At 37.5% G+C, this 18,316-nt stretch overlaps 1 protein-coding gene across 3 annotated transcripts in view; it reads right to left on the bottom strand.

Annotated features, from left to right (window-relative positions):
• The window catches only part of ARHGAP32 (Rho GTPase activating protein 32), a 271,983-nt gene that overhangs the window by 128,395 nt on the left and 125,272 nt on the right, over window positions 1–18,316 (bottom strand). Inside the window, exons 3-5 of one of the 3 annotated variants that reach the window (XM_032640154.1) lie at window positions 8,869–8,960; window positions 8,281–8,322; window positions 7,819–7,903 (exon numbers count right to left, since the gene is read on the bottom strand). In XM_032640154.1, coding sequence (XP_032496045.1) covers window positions 7,819–7,903; window positions 8,281–8,322; window positions 8,869–8,960 — 219 coding nt within the window. The remainder of the gene's footprint in view (window positions 1–7,818; window positions 7,904–8,280; window positions 8,323–8,868; window positions 8,961–18,316) is intronic. The other 2 variants (XM_032640155.1, XM_032640156.1) reach the window with 2 other exon arrangements.

The following is an 18,316-nucleotide window of genomic DNA, read 5'->3' as shown; positions in this document are numbered from 1 at the left end:
GAAGAGAGATGAAAACTGCTGGTGACCAGGAATTGCCGTCTTATGTACAGAAAGTACACTTGCTCTGAGAAGACAACATTTGATCAAGTATTTAAGAAAGGGAAGGTAGCAAGTTATGTGAATATCCAGGGAGAAGAACTTTCCAAGTAGAGGAAACAGAGAGCCCAGCGGTCCTGAGGAGGGAGCCTGTACACCGGAGGGAGAGCAGAGGCAACTGTGGCCAGAACTCTAAGTCTTAGGGGAGGAGAAGTAAGAGATGAGGTCAAAAAGGTTAGAGGTAGAGCTTGTAATCCACGCAGGGAATTTCAAAGAATTTGACTTTTACTCTGAAAAACAGGAGAAATAATTGGAGGGTTCCGAAAAAGTCACATGATCTGCCTTAACATTTGACAAGAATCATTCTTGCTGTTATGCCAACTATATAAGACTAATGAAATAATCCCCCTGAAAGGACAACAGCTAACTTAAGGTGACAGCTGAGACAGGCAGGGTGGCCAGATCCTGGATACATTTTAAAGACAGAGCCAAGAGTTTTGCTGATGGACTGGATGTGAGGAGTAACAAAAGGAAAGAAATCCAAGATGACTCCAAGGTTTGGCTGGTCAGGAACTGGAAAGACAGAGTTGCTATTCGTCACGCTGGGGAACACAGCAGGAGGAGCAAGTTTGAGAGGGGACTGTACTAAGTATGCTAAATTTAAAAGGCTATTAGTCATCCAAGTGAAGATGCAGAGAAGTCCGCTAGAGACACAATGCCACAATTCTAAGAAACCATTAAAATTTCCTTTGTATGTTATATGGTAATGATACTACTAACCCAAACTAACGCCTACATCTAAATTATTTTATAAACAATTGTGTCTCTCAGTCTAAATAAAATTGAGAATCAGAATTTATAACATATAGGATTAAGAATAATTACTTTCATTTTATAACTGAAAGCCTTAAAGTTAAATATAATACTGTCAGATTTTTAAAATTTAGTGGACAGTGACATTTTCTAGGATACAATGGCCTATTGAAACTATAAATTCTCCATATCTGAGGAAGAGAAAGAGATATAAATATGAGCACAAGAAATCTGCAAGTCTAAGAGAAATTCCTCAGATCAGAGTGAAAAAAAAAAAAAAAGAAGGTATGCTACTGCAGAATGTCCCACAACTGGGACATATTAATAGGCAAAACTGAGTCAGTCAACTGACAGTATGAATACCTATGAGGATGTAACAGAGCTAGCGAGCTTAAGGTTGATGACGTCTTCCAAACACATTTTACTAAGTTTTCCTACTTATTTTCTCCACAGTACATACTGTCAATCCTATATTAAAAACAAGTAAGGGGCTTCCCTGGTGGCGCAGTGGTTGAGAGTCCGCCTGCCGATGCAGGGGACACGGGTTCGTGTCCCGGTCCGGGAGGATCCCACATGCCGCGGAGCGGCTGGGCCCGTGAGCCATGGCCGCTGGGCCTGCGTGTCCGGAGCCTGTGCTCCGCAACGGGAGAGGTCACAACAGTGAGAGGCCCACGTACCGCCAAAAAAAAAAAAAAAAAAAAAAAAAAAAACAAGTAAGGATTCTGAGAAGGAGGATTCTGGGAAGATGGTGGAATAGGAAGCATCAGGAATCTCCCACCTAGACAGTAATTGCACTGGCAGAATCTGATGCAATTATTCTGTAACTCTGGAGTCTACTGAAGGCTTGGGACTTCCAGGTGAAGGCTTGGAGGAGACACTGCAGAGAATTTTGGTCCATCTCAGCTCTTAGCACAGTAGCAGCTCCCCATCCCCAGCACCTCGGCACATGCCGCATACACTCAAGGAGCAGCCTGCATGCAGCTTGCGACAGCCAGGGTGGGCATAAAGGAGCCTGCCCCATAAATAAGAAGGACCTGGGCTCTGACGGCTGCTCCTGATAGCAGAGGTGCACACAGGCAGACAGTCATGTTGTTACACCCCCCATATTGTTGCAAGCCCCTCCCCCACTAGCTGAAGCAACTTCCAAAGAATTTAAAGGCCCAGTGCCCTTTCCCCTCCTTAATTTTTCTTCTTCCCCTTTGGGGAGCCAGACATTATAGACTAGGACATTCCAAACCAACTGCATACATGGGGAAGATGTCCAGGGACACGTGCAGGCTCAGGAAATACCTGAGGAGACCTTAAGTTTATACCTCAGGCTAGTCCTTGACACAGACTGAGGCTACAACAATTAAAAATAAAATAAAATAAACAAAAACAAAAAACAGCAAATGTCAGGGAAGGGGCAAAAATCAGATTTCCGAAGTTAGTTACTACTACCACATTCAAATGTCTGAATCAACAAAAAGCCATAAGGTACACAAAGAAATAGAAAACTATAGCCCATCCAAAGGAAAAAAATAAATCAACAGAAACAACCATAAAAAAGAAGTGATAGTAGATCTACTAGGAAAAGACTTAAAGGTAACTTTTTTAAGATGCCCTCCAAAACTAAAGAACAATGTAGAAAAAGTAAAGGAAATGACATATGAACAAAATGGAAATATCAACAAAAAGACAAGTTTCTAAAAAGAAATTCTGCACCTGAAAGTACAATAACAACAATGACTATTTCACAAGAGGGACTTAAGGGCAAATCTGAGTAATCAGAAGAAACAATCAGTGAACGTGAAAATATGACAATGGAAATTACTGAGTCTGAGGAACAGGAAAAAAAAAAAAGAATGAAGAAAAGTGAACAGAGCCTACAGGACCTCTGGGGCACCACCTCATACACACTGTAGGAATCTCAGAACGAAACAGAGAGACAAAGGACAGAGAGAATATTTGAAGAAATACTTCCTGAAAACTTCCAAAATTTGATTGAAGATATGAATATAAATAGCCAAGAAGCTCAACAAACTCCAAGTAAGATGAACTTCAAGAAAGCCACACAAGACACATTATAATCAAACTTTCAAAATCCAAATACAATGAAAGAATCTTAAAAGTAGCAAGGGAGAAGCAACTAGTCACATACAAGGGATCTTCAATGAGATTATCAGATTTCTTATCAGAAACTTTGGAGGCCAGAAGGCAGTGGGGCAACAAATTCAAACTGCTAAAAGAATAAAACTGTCCACCAAGAATACATATCCAGCAAACCACCCTTCAAAAGTGAGAGATAAAATAGGACATTCCCAAATAAAAGCTGAGGAAGTTCATTAACATTAGGCTTATTTTGCAAGAGAGGCTCAAGGGAGTCCTCCAAGTTGAAATAAAATGATGCTTGATAATAACTAGAAAACATACAAACAAATAAAGACCTCAGTAAAGGTAATTACATGGGCAACCATAAAAGCTGGGATTGTGTAACAACGCTTCGTAACCAGTTTTTGTTTTCTACGTGACTTAAGAAACTAATACGTTTTTAAAATTGTAAGTCTAAAAGCGAGGATTGGAAATTTAGTTTGTAACCCCACGTTTTGTTTTCGACATAATTTAAGAGACTACTGTATTCAAAAGAATTACTAGTTTATGTTTTAGGGACACACAATGTAAAAAGATGTAATTATATGACATCAACAACTGAAAGGTATGGGGACCAAGCTGTAAAGGAGCAGAGCTTTGGTATGTCATTGAAGCTAAGCTGGTATAATTAGAGTGTTATAACTTAGTATGTTAAATGTAATCCCCATGGTAACCACAAAGGAAATACCTATAGATAGACACAAAAGGAAATGAGAAAGGAATTGAAACATTTCACTACCAAAAAAAATAACTAAAAGCAAAAGAGGACTAATGCAAAAAATGAGGGACAAGAAATCTATAATACATAGATAAAACAAATAGCAAAATGACAGAAGTAACTCTTCCTAATCAGCAATTACCCTAGATGAAATGGATTAAACTCTCCAATCAAAAGACAAAGATGGACCCAATGGATTAAAACAAAAAGTGATCCAACTATATGCTGTCTAAAAGAAGACTCACTTTAGATTAAAAGACACAAACAGGTTATATAAAAAGAATTCCTAAAACTCAACAACAAAAACTAAACAACCCAATTCAAAAATGGGGGAAGGACTTTCAATAGACATTTCTCCAAAGAAGATATACAAATGGACAATAAGTACAAGAAAAGATGCTGAACACCACTAATCATTAGGGAAATGAAAGCCTTGTTATACTCATTAGTTTTACAAAAATGTTCAAATGTTATATCATATATATGTTCATCCAGAACCTTGTCTCCTATAAGTGTTTGACTCCAAGCATCCAACGGCACATTACGCATATCTCTACTGCCTCATCATGCCATGGACTATCCATGCTCTCTTTACTATTGTACATAGAGTCATAGTGTCTTTAATCAGAATGGAGAACCAGGAATCAAGGGGGTGGAAATGGGAGTGGTACCACTCAGTGTTACTCATAGTGACTCACTAGCAAAATCAGTGTTTCCTGTCTCCATGACTATATGCTCTACTGGCCTAGTAGTCTTAGTTCCAAGGGGAGGAATGTTTCCACCAGAAAACACAACAATGATTCCAATGAACTGGAAGTTAAGAATGCTGTTCAGCCACTTTGGGCTCCTTATGCCTCTAGATCAACAGGCAAAGAAGGGCATTACGGTATTGGCTGGTATGACGGATCCTGATCCTGACTACCAGGGGGAAACTGGACAGCTCCTTCACAATGGAGGTAATGCAGAATACGTCTGGAATAGATGGGATCCCTTAGGGTGTCCTTAGTATCACCATGCCCCATCATTAAACTCAATGGAAAATAACAAGAACCCAGTTCAGGCAGGACTATTAATGGCCAGACCCAGAATGAAGGTTTGGGTTGCCTCACCAGGTAAAGAACCACAACCGGCCGAGGTTCTTGCTGAGGGCAGAGGGAAATACAGAATGAGTAGTGGATGAAGGCAACTGTAACACCACCTACAACTATATGACTGTTTACGGAATCAAGAACTACACTTGCCATGAGCATTTCCTCCTTACTTTGTTATGAACACGTTCCTGTGTGTGTGCGCGTGCATGCACGTGTAACAAATATCTTTGTTTTCTTCCCTCTCTTATCACCTTATATAATGTAAGATTTATATCATGGTATTTAAGTATTTTTAACATTACATCACCGTATATTAGTTATGGGTTATCAAGAAGAGTAAACACTACCCAAGGACTTTACATCCTCCTCTAGGAAAAGGGTTAATGTTTTTGGTTGTATGAAAAATAGTTGATGGTGCTAGGCAGAAGTATGACTTTGTTATTGTCTTTATTTGGCAATAAGTATGGTTTAAGGGGTGCCAAGTTGAGAAGGGGAAGACTGTGATGGTTAATCTTATGTGTCAGCTTTTGGGCAAACATTATTCCAAATGGCACTCTTATTTTTTAGATGAGATTAACAATTAATTCAGTAGACCCTGAGTAAAGCAGATGACCCTCCATAATGGAGATGGAGATGGAGAGGGAGAAAAGAAGATTACCCTCCAATCACATGCAGGTCTTAATAGAAAAAAAGACTGACCTCCCCGGTAGAAGAGGGAACTCTACCAGCAGAGTGCCCTTGGACTCAAACTGCAACAGCAACCCTTCCCTTGGTCTTCAGCCTACTCTGGAGATTTAGGACTTACTAAAGCTCCACAACCACATGAGCCAATTCCTTAAAATCTAAATATCTATCTATCTCTCCCTCTCTCTCTCTCTACACACACACACACCCACGCACACAAATTCGTTCCGTTTCACTACAGAACTCTGACTAACATAGCTAATCACACTTTAAAATAATAATAAAATTGGGCTCCTTTAAAAAAGGACTGGTGGGTATCACAGTGTTAAAATACTGAGATATTGTACCACCAATGATCCATGCAACTACAGGGGCAAATGCTTTGCACAGGAGAAGGCCATCAGGACTCACCTCCAGTGCGATGGTTTATATCCACTCTGACTGGTTGTCACACTAGGGGGTCAAAATTTTTAACATCACTCCTTTTCACACTATACATAAATATCAATTACAAGTAACCTGAATGTTAAAGTCAAAACTGTGAAACTTCTAGAAAAAAATAGGACAATATCTTTGTAACTTCAGAGCAGGGAAGGGCATCTTAAATATGACAGAAAAACTACAAGTCAGAAGATTTGTACAAACATACAACTACATAAAATAAAGAATAAAACAGTCAATGCCTGAACACTAAAAGCAGAATAAAGAGAGTGAAAGAAACATACTACAGGGTGAGAGAAAGTGTTTTTAGTTCACATACAAAAACAATAAAGGACTAGATGCAACATGAAAGGACTAAGATCCAAAATATGTAAAGCATTCCCATGAATGAATAAGAAAAATACAAGCAAATCTATAAAACAAAATGAGCAAAAGGCTTCATCTAGAGTTTAAAAAAATAGGAATCTCAAATGCCCAATAAACATTTGAAGAGCTGAGCAACCATATCAGAAATGAGGAGACTGCAAATCAAAATGCAGTGAGAGGGCTTCCCTGGCGGCGCAGTGGTTGAGAGTCCGCCTGCCGATGCAGGGAACACGGGTTCATGCCCTGGTCCAGGAGGATCCCACATGCCGCGGAGCGGCTGGGCCCGTAAGCCATGGCCGCTGAGCCTGCGTGTCCGGAGCCTGTGCTCCGCAACGGGAGAGGCCATAACAGTGAAAGGCCCGCGAACCGCAAAAAAAAAAAAAGAAAAATGCAGTGAGAAGTAGTTGGCATTTGTACATCAGAATTCACGTAGAACAATGTTCACTGAGATGTTGTTTAAAACAGCCAATAACTGACAATAACCCAAATTTCAAAAAAATAAAAGAATCAATAAATTACTTGTGACATACGCACACTATGGATTAATACACAGCTGTGAACAAACTGAACAAACTATGAGTACATGCATCTGCAAGGATAAATTTCACAATGTTAAATGAAAGAAGCAAGAAGGAATACATTCAATAATGAAGCCCAAACTGGTTTGATATTTCAACTTACCCCCAAGAACCCCTGATCCTTTTAACCCTGCTCTACTTTTTTACCATAACTCTTATCTTCTTGGCCGTCTTCTATGCTCTTTAAGAATGGGTCTTTGATTTTGGTGGTTGTTGTTCACTAATATAGCCAAGGCACCTGAAACAGTGCCTCGTATATAGTACTTGCTCAGTAAGTATTTGCTGAACAAATTAGAATAATTCCAATTATGTTAAGTTCAAAAAGGTAAACCTAAATGCCATATTGATTAGGAATGCATGTAGAGAGTAAAACTGTTTTAAAAATGTAAGGTAATGAATATTACAAAAGTCATGGTATAAGTGACCTCTCGGGTAGGGAAGGCAAATGAAACACAAGAGGGACACAGGAAAATTTCTATCTCTTAACCTAGGCTTTAAAATGTACACAAATATGTATATAAAATATATTACAAATGTGTCTTATATACATGTATATACATAATATACTTTACAATAAGAAAAATATTGAAAAAAAACTCCATTAGCACTTCTCTCCCTAACCCCTACTCCACCTTCACCCCAACTCTGATTTATCCATCACCACTATGACCCAACACAACAGTGAGGTAACGACTAAAATAGTTCATGCTATCAAACAGTGGCAAACTCTGTCTAGGAATCTGATAGAAATTCTGAAATTTATACAGATTCTTTTATACTGTTTCTACTTGAAACAGGAGTCATCAGGTGTCAAATATTAGTCGACAGAAGAGAAAAAAGTCTTCACATCAACCAATAAGACATCAATAGAAAAAACTACTTCTAAGTGTCACCTATCAGATACACAGATAAAGATACAAATATGTCTTGATTCCATATGCAGGAAGTATCGCGAATGTACCTGTATGCTGCCAAACTCAACGTTCTCATAATGGAAATGTGCACATTCAGCCATCTTCGGAAAGTGACCTTTAGTGAAGGGTAACCTGAAGTACATGAAATAAATGAGATACAAGATACTGGAACAGTCAAAATTACTAAACTTAAGGAGGAAATAAACAGGTTGAAGAGCTCATGCAACAAGCAGAACTACTGCATAAGCACATGCACACAAGCACATACATCCACACATACCTTTTCAGAGACACACAGAATCAAATGGAAACGACATTCAGTGCGCAAGTCAAAACCAAAAGAACAAAATAAAGTCAAATAAAAAGCATCACTATAGTACTCTTCTAATCCTGACCCACATCAATGGCCCTAGAAAAACTAGGCTTTCAGTGAATGTTACAGAAACTGTCAACAGCCTGCTCTAAGCAGAAGCAGCATTCCCACCACAACATACAAAACCAGATTTTACCTGTGAATGTTGTCACAGCCCATCAGTCCTGGATTGGTGGGTCTGGATGCAGAATGAACATTTTTATCCTTGTCTTTCCTCTACTTAGAATAAAAACATAGCTATCTAACCCTTCACCAGGTGAAAAGACGGTTTTTCTGCCTAAAACTGAAACGGATACCTTCAGATATTTCACTTAATAGTCAAATACTGGCATCCATCTCAGGCTTTCTCAAAAGCATAGCTGAGAAACAGCAATTTCATAACTCAAATACCAAAAGTGATTTTTCCAAATGACTGAGAGCATGTATTAAAGCTACCAAAGAGGACATACTTGGATTGTTCCCATTGAACAAATGCAACCTAATACACAATAACATAAAAGTTGTTACAAGAACAAAATTAAAGTGTATTTTTAGATAAGTAGATGATCCTCAGACCCATTCTGCTAACAGTTGAGTGACAATTCAAGGCTTAAAAGTATTAATTTAATGTATGGACAGTAAGAGCTCATTTAGTAAGAAATCTGGATAAAAGTTTTAACAGAACTAGAGAACTGATTTCCGTTGATAGAAATTCACTTAAAACCCGCTGTAAAATTATACTTACTTTTTCACATGTTTCACCTTCATACTGGCGGTACTGCCACATGTCTTAAGACTAAGGTCTCCAGGAATCTCTGGAATGTCTGCTCCTCTTGCCTTAAAAAAATAAAGACAAAGGATTTATGACTATCCCTTTATTATGAATACATTTAAAAAAGCAGAGATTATAGCTCATTTCAATGGTTCTGCTGACTCCACACCAAAAGAAATACATACAGATTTAATAATCTCTTCTTAAAATTATAACTTACTTGACTTTTAATTGTTAAGAATAAGGAAAAATATTCACCTAAAAATATTTAACTTTACTGTAAAAGGAAAAATTTTTTGTCAAACTAAGAATTTTCATTCTTTTATAATCAAATTTTGAAATCAATTATTATATTATATGCCTCGGCACAAACTAAAATCTCCCGCAAGAGTTGTTGGAACAAAATAACTGTGGTTACAATGATTAATAAAGGTTTAAATGGTATATGTGAACATAATTAGGAGATCACAACATACGTTTCTCACACTAAAATTTGAAAGTACCATCTATGTAATACCTCCAAATTACTTCTTACTCTGCCAGTTTTCATCGTAGTGATTTTTTAACTTTAATGAAACATACACCTGTATCATTTTAACAACAGAAACTGGAAAATGAAAAAGTTCTTCACACTCTGGAGAAAGCAAACAGCAAATCCAAATATCTATATTAAAAAACAAATTTATGCTATACAATCTATGACTTGTAACAGAAAAAAATTACTATAGCCAATGTCACATAATGCAATAGGGGAGAATGATGTGGGTTGAGCATTTAAACTGAGTTAAGAGGAGGTCCACAAAGAAGATACGGTAAATATATACAGTGGAATATTACTCAGTCATAAAAAAGAACGACATCTTGCCTTTTCTAACAACATGGATGGACCTTAAGGGCGTTATGCTAAGTGAAATTAAGTCCGAAAAAGACGAATACTGTATGATCTCACCTATACATGGAATCTAAAATCAAATCAATACAAAAAAAAACCAAGCTCACAGATACAGAGAACAGACTGGTGACTGCCAGAGGTAGGGGTGGTGGATAGGTGAAAAAGGTGAAGAGGTCAAAACATACAAACTTCCAGCAATAAAATAAATAAGTCATGGGGATTTAACATACAGCACGATGACTATAATTAATAATACTGTATTGCACATCTGAAAATTACAAAGAGAGTAGATCTTAAAAGTGCTCATCACAGGACTTCTCTGGTGATTCAGTGGTTAAGACTCCATTTTTCCAATGCAGGGGGCATGGATTTGATCCCTGGTTGGGGAACTAAGATCCCACATGCCGGGTGGTGTGGCCCCCCCAAAAAAATTTTTTATTAAAAAAAAAAAGTACTCATCACAAGAAAAAAAAAAAACATTTTGTAACTATGTATGGTGACAGATGTTAATTAGACTTACTGTTATGATCATTTCACAATGTATACAAATATCAAATCATTATGTTGTGTACCAGAAACGAATACAGTATTACACATCAATTATACCTCAATAAAATAAAAACGAGAAGAAACTGACAACATCAGTTCACTTTTTTTTTTTTTTTTTGCAGTACGCAGGCCTCTCACTGCTGTGGCCTCTCCCGTTGCGGAGCACAGGCTCCGGATGCGCAGGCTCAGCGGCCATGGCTCACGGGCCCAGGCACGCCGCAGCATGTGGGATCCTCATGGACAGGGGCACAAACCCGTGTCCCCCACATCTGTAGGCAAACTCTCAACCACTGCGCCTCCAGGGAAGCCCCGCTAGTTTATAAAAATGTTTTCTTATTAAAAAAAAAAAGAGCCAAGGAGGACCTTCAAGATGGTAGAGGAATAAGACGTGGAGATCACCTTGCTCCCCACAAATACATCAAAAATACATCTAGATGCAGAACAACTCCTACAGAACCCTACTGAATACTGGCAGAAGACCTCAGACTTCCCAAAAGGGTGCTGGTGCTCTGGCTGGGTGTCAGGCCTTAACTGCTAAGGTGGGAGAGCCGAGTTCAGGACACTGGACCACCAGACACCTCCCGGCCCCACATAATATCAATCAGTGAGAGCTCTCCCAGAGACCTCCGTCTCAACACTGAGACCCAGCTCCACCCGACGACCAGCAAGCTCCAGTGCTGGACACCCCATGCCAAACAACTAGCAAGACAGGAACACAACCCCACCCATTAGCAGAGCGGCAGCCTAAAATCTTAAGAAGTTCACAGACACCCCAAAACACACCACCAGTCACAGTCCTGCCACCAAAAAGACAAGATCCAGCTTCATCCACAGGACACAAGCAGGCACCAGTCCCCTCCACTAGGAAGCCTATACTACCCACTGAACCTACCTTACCCACTGGGGGCAGACACCAAAAACAGCGGGAACTATGAACCTGCAGCCTGCGAAAAGGAGACCCCAAACACAGTAAGTTAAGCAAAATGAGAAGAAAGAAAACTACACAGCAGATGAAGGAGCAAGGTAAAAACCCACCAGACCAAAAAACTGAAGAGGAAATAGGCAGTCTACCTGAAAAAGAATTCAGAGTAATGATAGTGAAGATGATCCAAAATCTTGGAAACAGAATGGAGAAAATACGAGAAACGTTTAACAAGGACCTAGAAAAACTAAAGAGCAAACAAACAGTGATGAACAACACAATAAATGAAATTAAAAATTCTCTAGAAGGAATCAATAGCAGAATGACTGAGGCAGAAGAACGGATAAGTGACCTGGAAAATAAAATAGTGGAAATAACTACCACAGAGCAGAATAAAGAAAAAAGAATGAAAAAAATTAAGGACAGTCTCAGAGACACCTGGGACAACATAAACACACCAACATTCGAATTATAGGGGTCCCAGAAGAAGAAGAGAAAGAGAAAGGGACTGAGAAAATATTGAAGAGATTATAGTTGAAAACTTCCCTACTATGGGAAAGGAAATAGTCAATCAAGTCCAGGATTCATACAGAGTCCCATACAGGAGAATTCCAAGGAGAAACATGCCAAGATACATATTAATCAAACTATCATAAATAAAATTCAAAGAAAATATATTAAAAGCAGCAAGGGTAAAGCAAAAAATAACATACAAGGGACTCCCCATGAGGTTAACAGCTGATCTTTCAGCAGAAACTCTGCAAGCCAGAAGGGAGTGGCAGGACATATTTAAAGTGATGAAAGGGAAGAATCTACAACCAAGATTACTCTACTCAGCAAGGATCTATTCAGATTTGATGGAGAAATTAAAAGCTTTAAAGACAAGCAAAAGCTAAGAGAATTCAGCGCCACCAAACCAGCTTTACAACAAATGCTAAAGGAGTTTCTCTAGGCAGGAAACACAAGAGGAGGAAAAGACCTACAATAACAAACTCAAAATAATTAAGAAAATGGTAAAAGGAACATACATATCGATAATTACCTTAAATGTAAATGGATTAAAGGCTCCAATCAAAAGACGCAGACTGGCTGAATGGATACAAAACAAGACCTGTATATATGCTGCTACGAGAGACCCACTTCAGACCCAGGGACACATACAGACTGAAAGTGAGGGGACGGAAAAGGATATTCCATGCAAATGGAAATTAAAAGAAAGCTGCAGGAGCAATTCTCATATCAGACAAAAGAGACTTTAAAATAAAGGCTACAAGAGACAAAGAAGCACACTACATAATGCTCAAGGGATCAATCCAAGAAGAAGATATAACAACTGTAAATAACTATGCACCCAACAGGGGAGCCCTCAATACATAAGGCAAACGTTAACACCCATAAAAAGGGAAATCAACAGGAACACAATCATAGTAGGGGACTTTAACACCCCACTTTCACCAATGGGCAGATCAACCAAAATGAAAATAAATAAAGAAACACAAGCTTCAAATGACACATTAAACAAGATGGACCTAATTGATATTTACAGGACATTCCATCCAAAAACAACACAATACACTTTCTTTTCAAGTGCTCATGGAACATTCTCCAGGATAGATAATATCTTGGGTCACAAATCAAGCCTTGGTAAATTTAAGAAAACTGAAATTGTATCAAGTATCTTTTCCGACCACAACGCTATGAGACTAGATATCAATTACAGGAAAAAACCTGTAAAAAATACATACAGTTGGAGGCTAAACAATACTAAGTAACCAACAGATCACTGAAGAAATCAAAGAGGAAATCAAAATATACCTAGAAACACATGACAATGAAAACACGATGACCCAAAACCTATGGGATAGGGCTTCCCTGGTGGCGCGGTGGTTGAGAGTCCACCTGCTGATGCAGGGGACACGGGTTCGTGCCCCGGTCCGGGAAGATCCCACATGCCGCGGAGTGGCTGGGCCTGTGAACCATAGCCGCTGAGCCTGCGCATCCGGAGCCTGTGCTCCACAACGGGAGAGGCCACAACAGTGAGAGGCCCGCGTACCACAAAAAAACAAACAAAACCTATGGGATGCAGCAAAAGCAGTTCTAACAGGGAAGTTTATAGCAATACAATCCTACCTCAAGAAACAAGAAACTTCTCAAATAAACAACCTAACCTTACACCTAAAGCAATTAGACAAAGAACAACAAAAAAACCCAAAAGTTAGCAGGAAATAAATCATAAAAATCAGATCAGAAATAAATGAAAAAGAAATGAAGGATGCAATAGCAAAGATCACTAAAACTAAAAGCTGGTTCTCTGAGAAGATAAACAAAATTGATAAACCAATAGCCAGACTCATCAAGACAAAAGGCAAAAGACTCAAAACAGAATTAGAAATGAAAAAGGAGAAATAACAACTGACACTGCAGAAATACAAAGGATCAGGAGAGATTACTACAAGCAACTCTATGCTAATAAAATGAACAACCTGGAAAAAACGGACAAATTCTTAGAAAAGCACAACCTTCTGAGACTGAACCAGGAAGGAATAGAAAATACAAACACACCAATCACAAGCACTGAAATTGAAACTGTGATTAAAAATCTTCCAACAAACAAAAGCCCAGGACCAGATGGTTTCACAGGTGAATTCTATCAAACATTTAGAGAAGAGCTAACACCTATCCTTCTCAAACTCTCCCAAAACACAGCAGAGGGAGGAACACTCCAAAACTCATTCTATGAGGCCACCATCATCCTGATACCAAAACCAGACAAAGATATCACAAAAAAAGAAAACTACAGGCCAGTATCACTGATGAACGTAAATGCAAAAACCCTCAACAAAATGCTAGCAAACAGAGTCCAGCAGCACATTAAAAGAATCATACACCATGATCAAGTGGGGTTTATTCCAAGAGTGCAAGGATTCTTCCATATACGCAAATCAATCAATGTGATACACCATGTTAACAAACTGAAGGATAAAAACCTTATGATCATCTCAACAGATGCAGAAAAAGCTTTTGACAAAATTCAACACCCATTTATGATAAAGACCCTCCAGAAAGTAGGCATAGAGGGAACTTTCCTCAACATAATAAAGGCCATATATGACAAACCCACAGCCAACATCGTTCTCAGTGGTGAAAAACTGAAAGCATTTCCACTAAGATCAGAAAAAAGGCAAGGTTGCCCACTCTCACCACTATTATTCAACATAGCTTTAGAAGTTTTGGCCACTGCAATGAGACGAAAAAGAAATAAAAGGAATCCAAACTGGAAAAGAAGTAAAACTGTCACTGTTTGCAGATGACATGATGCTATACACAGAGAATCCTAAAGATGCTACCAGAAAACTACTAGAGCTAATCAATGAATTTGGTAAAGTAACAGGATACAAAATGAATGCACAGAAAACTCTTGCATTCCTATATGCTAATGGTGAAATATCTGAAAGAGAAATTAAGGAAACATTCCCATTTACCATGCAACAAAAAGAATAAAATACCTAGGAATAAACCTACCTTAGGAGATAAAAGACCTGTATGCAGAAAACTATCAGACACCGATGAAACAAATAAAAGATGATACAAACAGATGGAAAGATATACCATGTTCTTGGAATCGAAGAATAAACATTGTGAAGATGACTATACTACCCAAAGCAATCTACAGATTCAATGCAATCCCTATCGAACTACCAATGGCATTTTTCACAGAACTAGAACAGAAAATTTCACAACTTGTATGGAACACAAAAGACCCCTAATAGCCAAAGCAATCTTGAGAAAGAAAAATGGAGCTGGAGGAATCAGGCTCCCTGACTTCAGATTATACTACAAAGCTACAGTAATCAAGACAGTATGGTACTGGCACAAAAATGGAAATACAGATCAATGGAACAAGACAGAAAGCCCAGAGATAAACCCATGCATATATGGTCACTTTATCTTTGATAAAGGAGGCAAGAATATACAATGGAGAAAAGACAGCCTCTTCAGTAAGTGGTGCTGGGAAAACTGGACAGCTACATGTAAAAGAATGAAATTAGAAACCCTCCCTAACACCATACACAAAAAAACCTTAAAATGGATTAAAAGAAACTCGGTACTGTACTACGCAGGAAAGCAAATCAAGACTTTTATCTCTCATTTTTAATTCTCCTGGCTATAAATAATATGTATTAAAGTCTAAATTAATAAAGTTATTCATTTTAACAGCTCTGTTTTTATGGTTAAAAATATTTACTCTTACTATTTTGATGTACATTGCTAAATAATCTTCCAGAAAGGAGTATGTGCCTATTTTCTCACAACCTCAAGAACACTAAGTATTACCGATCTTTATCTTTACCTGATAAAATTACTTCATCTATTTTAACAATAAATAAGAGTTGAACAAAATTCCACAATTTTAGTAGACATCTGTATTATTTTGTATAATATAATTTATTCTTATATTCTTTATTTTTATATTTTTCAGAGTAAAGAACACTTTAAGTTAAAGCTAGTAATATATGTGTGACATAATATATCAAGATACTTAATAATTTTCCATTAAAATTATAAACCTGGAAATTGTAGGCATTACACTTACTGACTTCAAGACTTACTACAAAGCAAGAGTAATTTAAAACAGTGTGGTACTGGAGTAAGTTAATGAGATACAACAGAAAGTCCAGAATTCAAAAGAACAGTACTGTCAATGAATAAGACTGATACAAGTTCCTAAAGTATGCAAAAAGGAAAAACCCTGAACCTTCTCAATGATACACAGAAAGTCATTCAAGGTGAAAATTCACTCAATGTGAAAATTAATAAAATAAAAATGAACACAGAAAAATAAATCTTAAGATATCTTTAAAAGGAAACAAAAATGTACTACGTGTAAGAGAAACAATAAATTCAACGGCATCAAAATTAAAACAAAGAAGCCATACCCTAGCATGTATAAAAAAACTCCTTATAATAAAAACTGACACCACCAATTTTTTTAAATGGCAAAATATACAAACAGATATAACTAAACATACAACTACCCAATAATCCTGCAACTACACTCCCAAATATAGAACCCTCCCCTGCAAAGTACTCATATGTACAACAAAAAGACAGGTACATAAATGTTCACGGGAGCTTTATTTATAATCACCAAAAATGGAAACACAAATATGTAATGAAGGGAAGAATAAATTATGGTGTATTTATGCAATGGAATGCTGTGCTTGAAAAAAAGGTATTTATTAACACATTAAACAACATGACTAATCTAGCTGTTATTACAGTATGTGAAAGAAGAGAGTTAAACTTCAATTAAAAATTAAACAGAAAAATGTCAAGAGAAATTTTTATGGAACTTTAATGCTGGTTCTAACATTTGCCTGGAATAGTTAATGATCACTATTAAAACAATGAGGAATGAGGAAAGAATACAATTCCAAAGAACAGAAAAAGAAAACTGTTTTCTAACTTATTTTATGATACCAGTTAATACAGACATCAAAACCAACCAAGAGACTTTCAACACCAACCAGGACTAGACTAAGATCTAGACCTAAACTAAAACCACCAGAAAAGCTGGATAAAATGTGTAAACCAACTGTTTTAAGCACTAAAGTTCAACCATACAGAAAAGACATAAGAGGTGATATAATATTTGAGAGAAACAAATTATGTAAGATGAACTCGATATTCAGCCAAACTGTTGAGATGCAAGCACTCCCAAACCACAGCAAGAAGGACTACAGTCCAAACAGAAAGCAGCAGTATTACTGGTGAGGAGAAACAGGTGTCACGTTTCAAAGCTGCCATATGACTGCCCCTTAAAGGGAAACTCCCAGAAAGGAGAAAACTACAAGTGAATGAAAATATTCATATACAAATGAACCTGAAATAATTTGTCATTCCTATTCTCCACATATACAGGAAAAGCCTAAGAAATCTAGCCAAAATTGTATAACCAGGAGAAAACTCACTAACTAGAAACAGACCTAGAAATAACAAAAGTAATGGAACAAGCAGGACAAAAATGTAAGAACACTTTGTAAATATGCTCAAGGATGGGGGAAAAAACAAACATAATGAAGAAAGAAATGAAAACTAAACAAAAAAATCAAAGGGACTACTATTGATGAAAAAATATATCTGTAACTAAAAACACCTAAGAGCATATTAGACACAGCAGAAGAAACGATCAGTAAGCTTAAAGAAATAGCAAGAAAAACTATCCCCCCCAAAATTTTGGGGTTTTTTTTTTAGTTTTTGTGCTTTGTGAAAGAAAAAAGACAGGAAAAAGTCACAGTGACATGTGGGACAATATCAAGCCATTTAATGTAAGTGTAACCAAAGGCAAAAAAGGAGAGGAAAATGCCGTCCTCTCCCAAGGCTGGTGGAAGAAGAGGCATAGAAAAAAATTTTGAAAAAACCATGGGTAAAAAGTTTCCAAATTTCATGAAAATTATAAACACGTTATCCAGAAAACTCAATAAATGTGAAGTATGATAAACACTTTAAAAAACAACAAGGCATATCATAATCAAATGGCTGAAAACCACTGATAAAGAGAAAATCTTAGCAGCTGGGAAAATATGATACACATTACATTCACAGGAATAAATATGAGAAAGGCAGAACACCTGGATTGAGTTCTTTCAGCTGCTTTTTAAAACGACTGTCTATAGAATTCTATATGCTTTTTAAAACGACTGTCTATAGAATTCTATATGTTTATTTCAAAAACAGAATGTGAGGTTTCCAGTCTCTTCTACTGTTTATAATAAAAACTCTACAGGAAATAAAATGAAATAAAATTAAAACATGCAGCTATTCTAAATTAATGAGAGCAGGTGAATTGGGGAGCAAAGTTAAAACTTGAATGAAGAATGACTAATGCAGTGGCAGTGTACTTCCTGGTTTTTTCCCCACCCATTACCTCTTGAATTACCCAAAGACAGGCAGAATCAGGATATGAGTAACAGGCACAGTAAGAAAAACTCTTCAGGAAGTCCAACTTTCTGGCCAGAGGACTTGAGGGGGAAATGCCCCTCAAATGTAGGGAAAGT

This window comes from Phocoena sinus, chromosome 8, assembly GCF_008692025.1.
Source record: "Phocoena sinus isolate mPhoSin1 chromosome 8, mPhoSin1.pri, whole genome shotgun sequence".
Classification (NCBI taxonomy): Eukaryota; Metazoa; Chordata; class Mammalia; order Artiodactyla; family Phocoenidae; genus Phocoena; species Phocoena sinus.
This window is presented reverse-complemented; position numbering and strand designations above follow the sequence as displayed.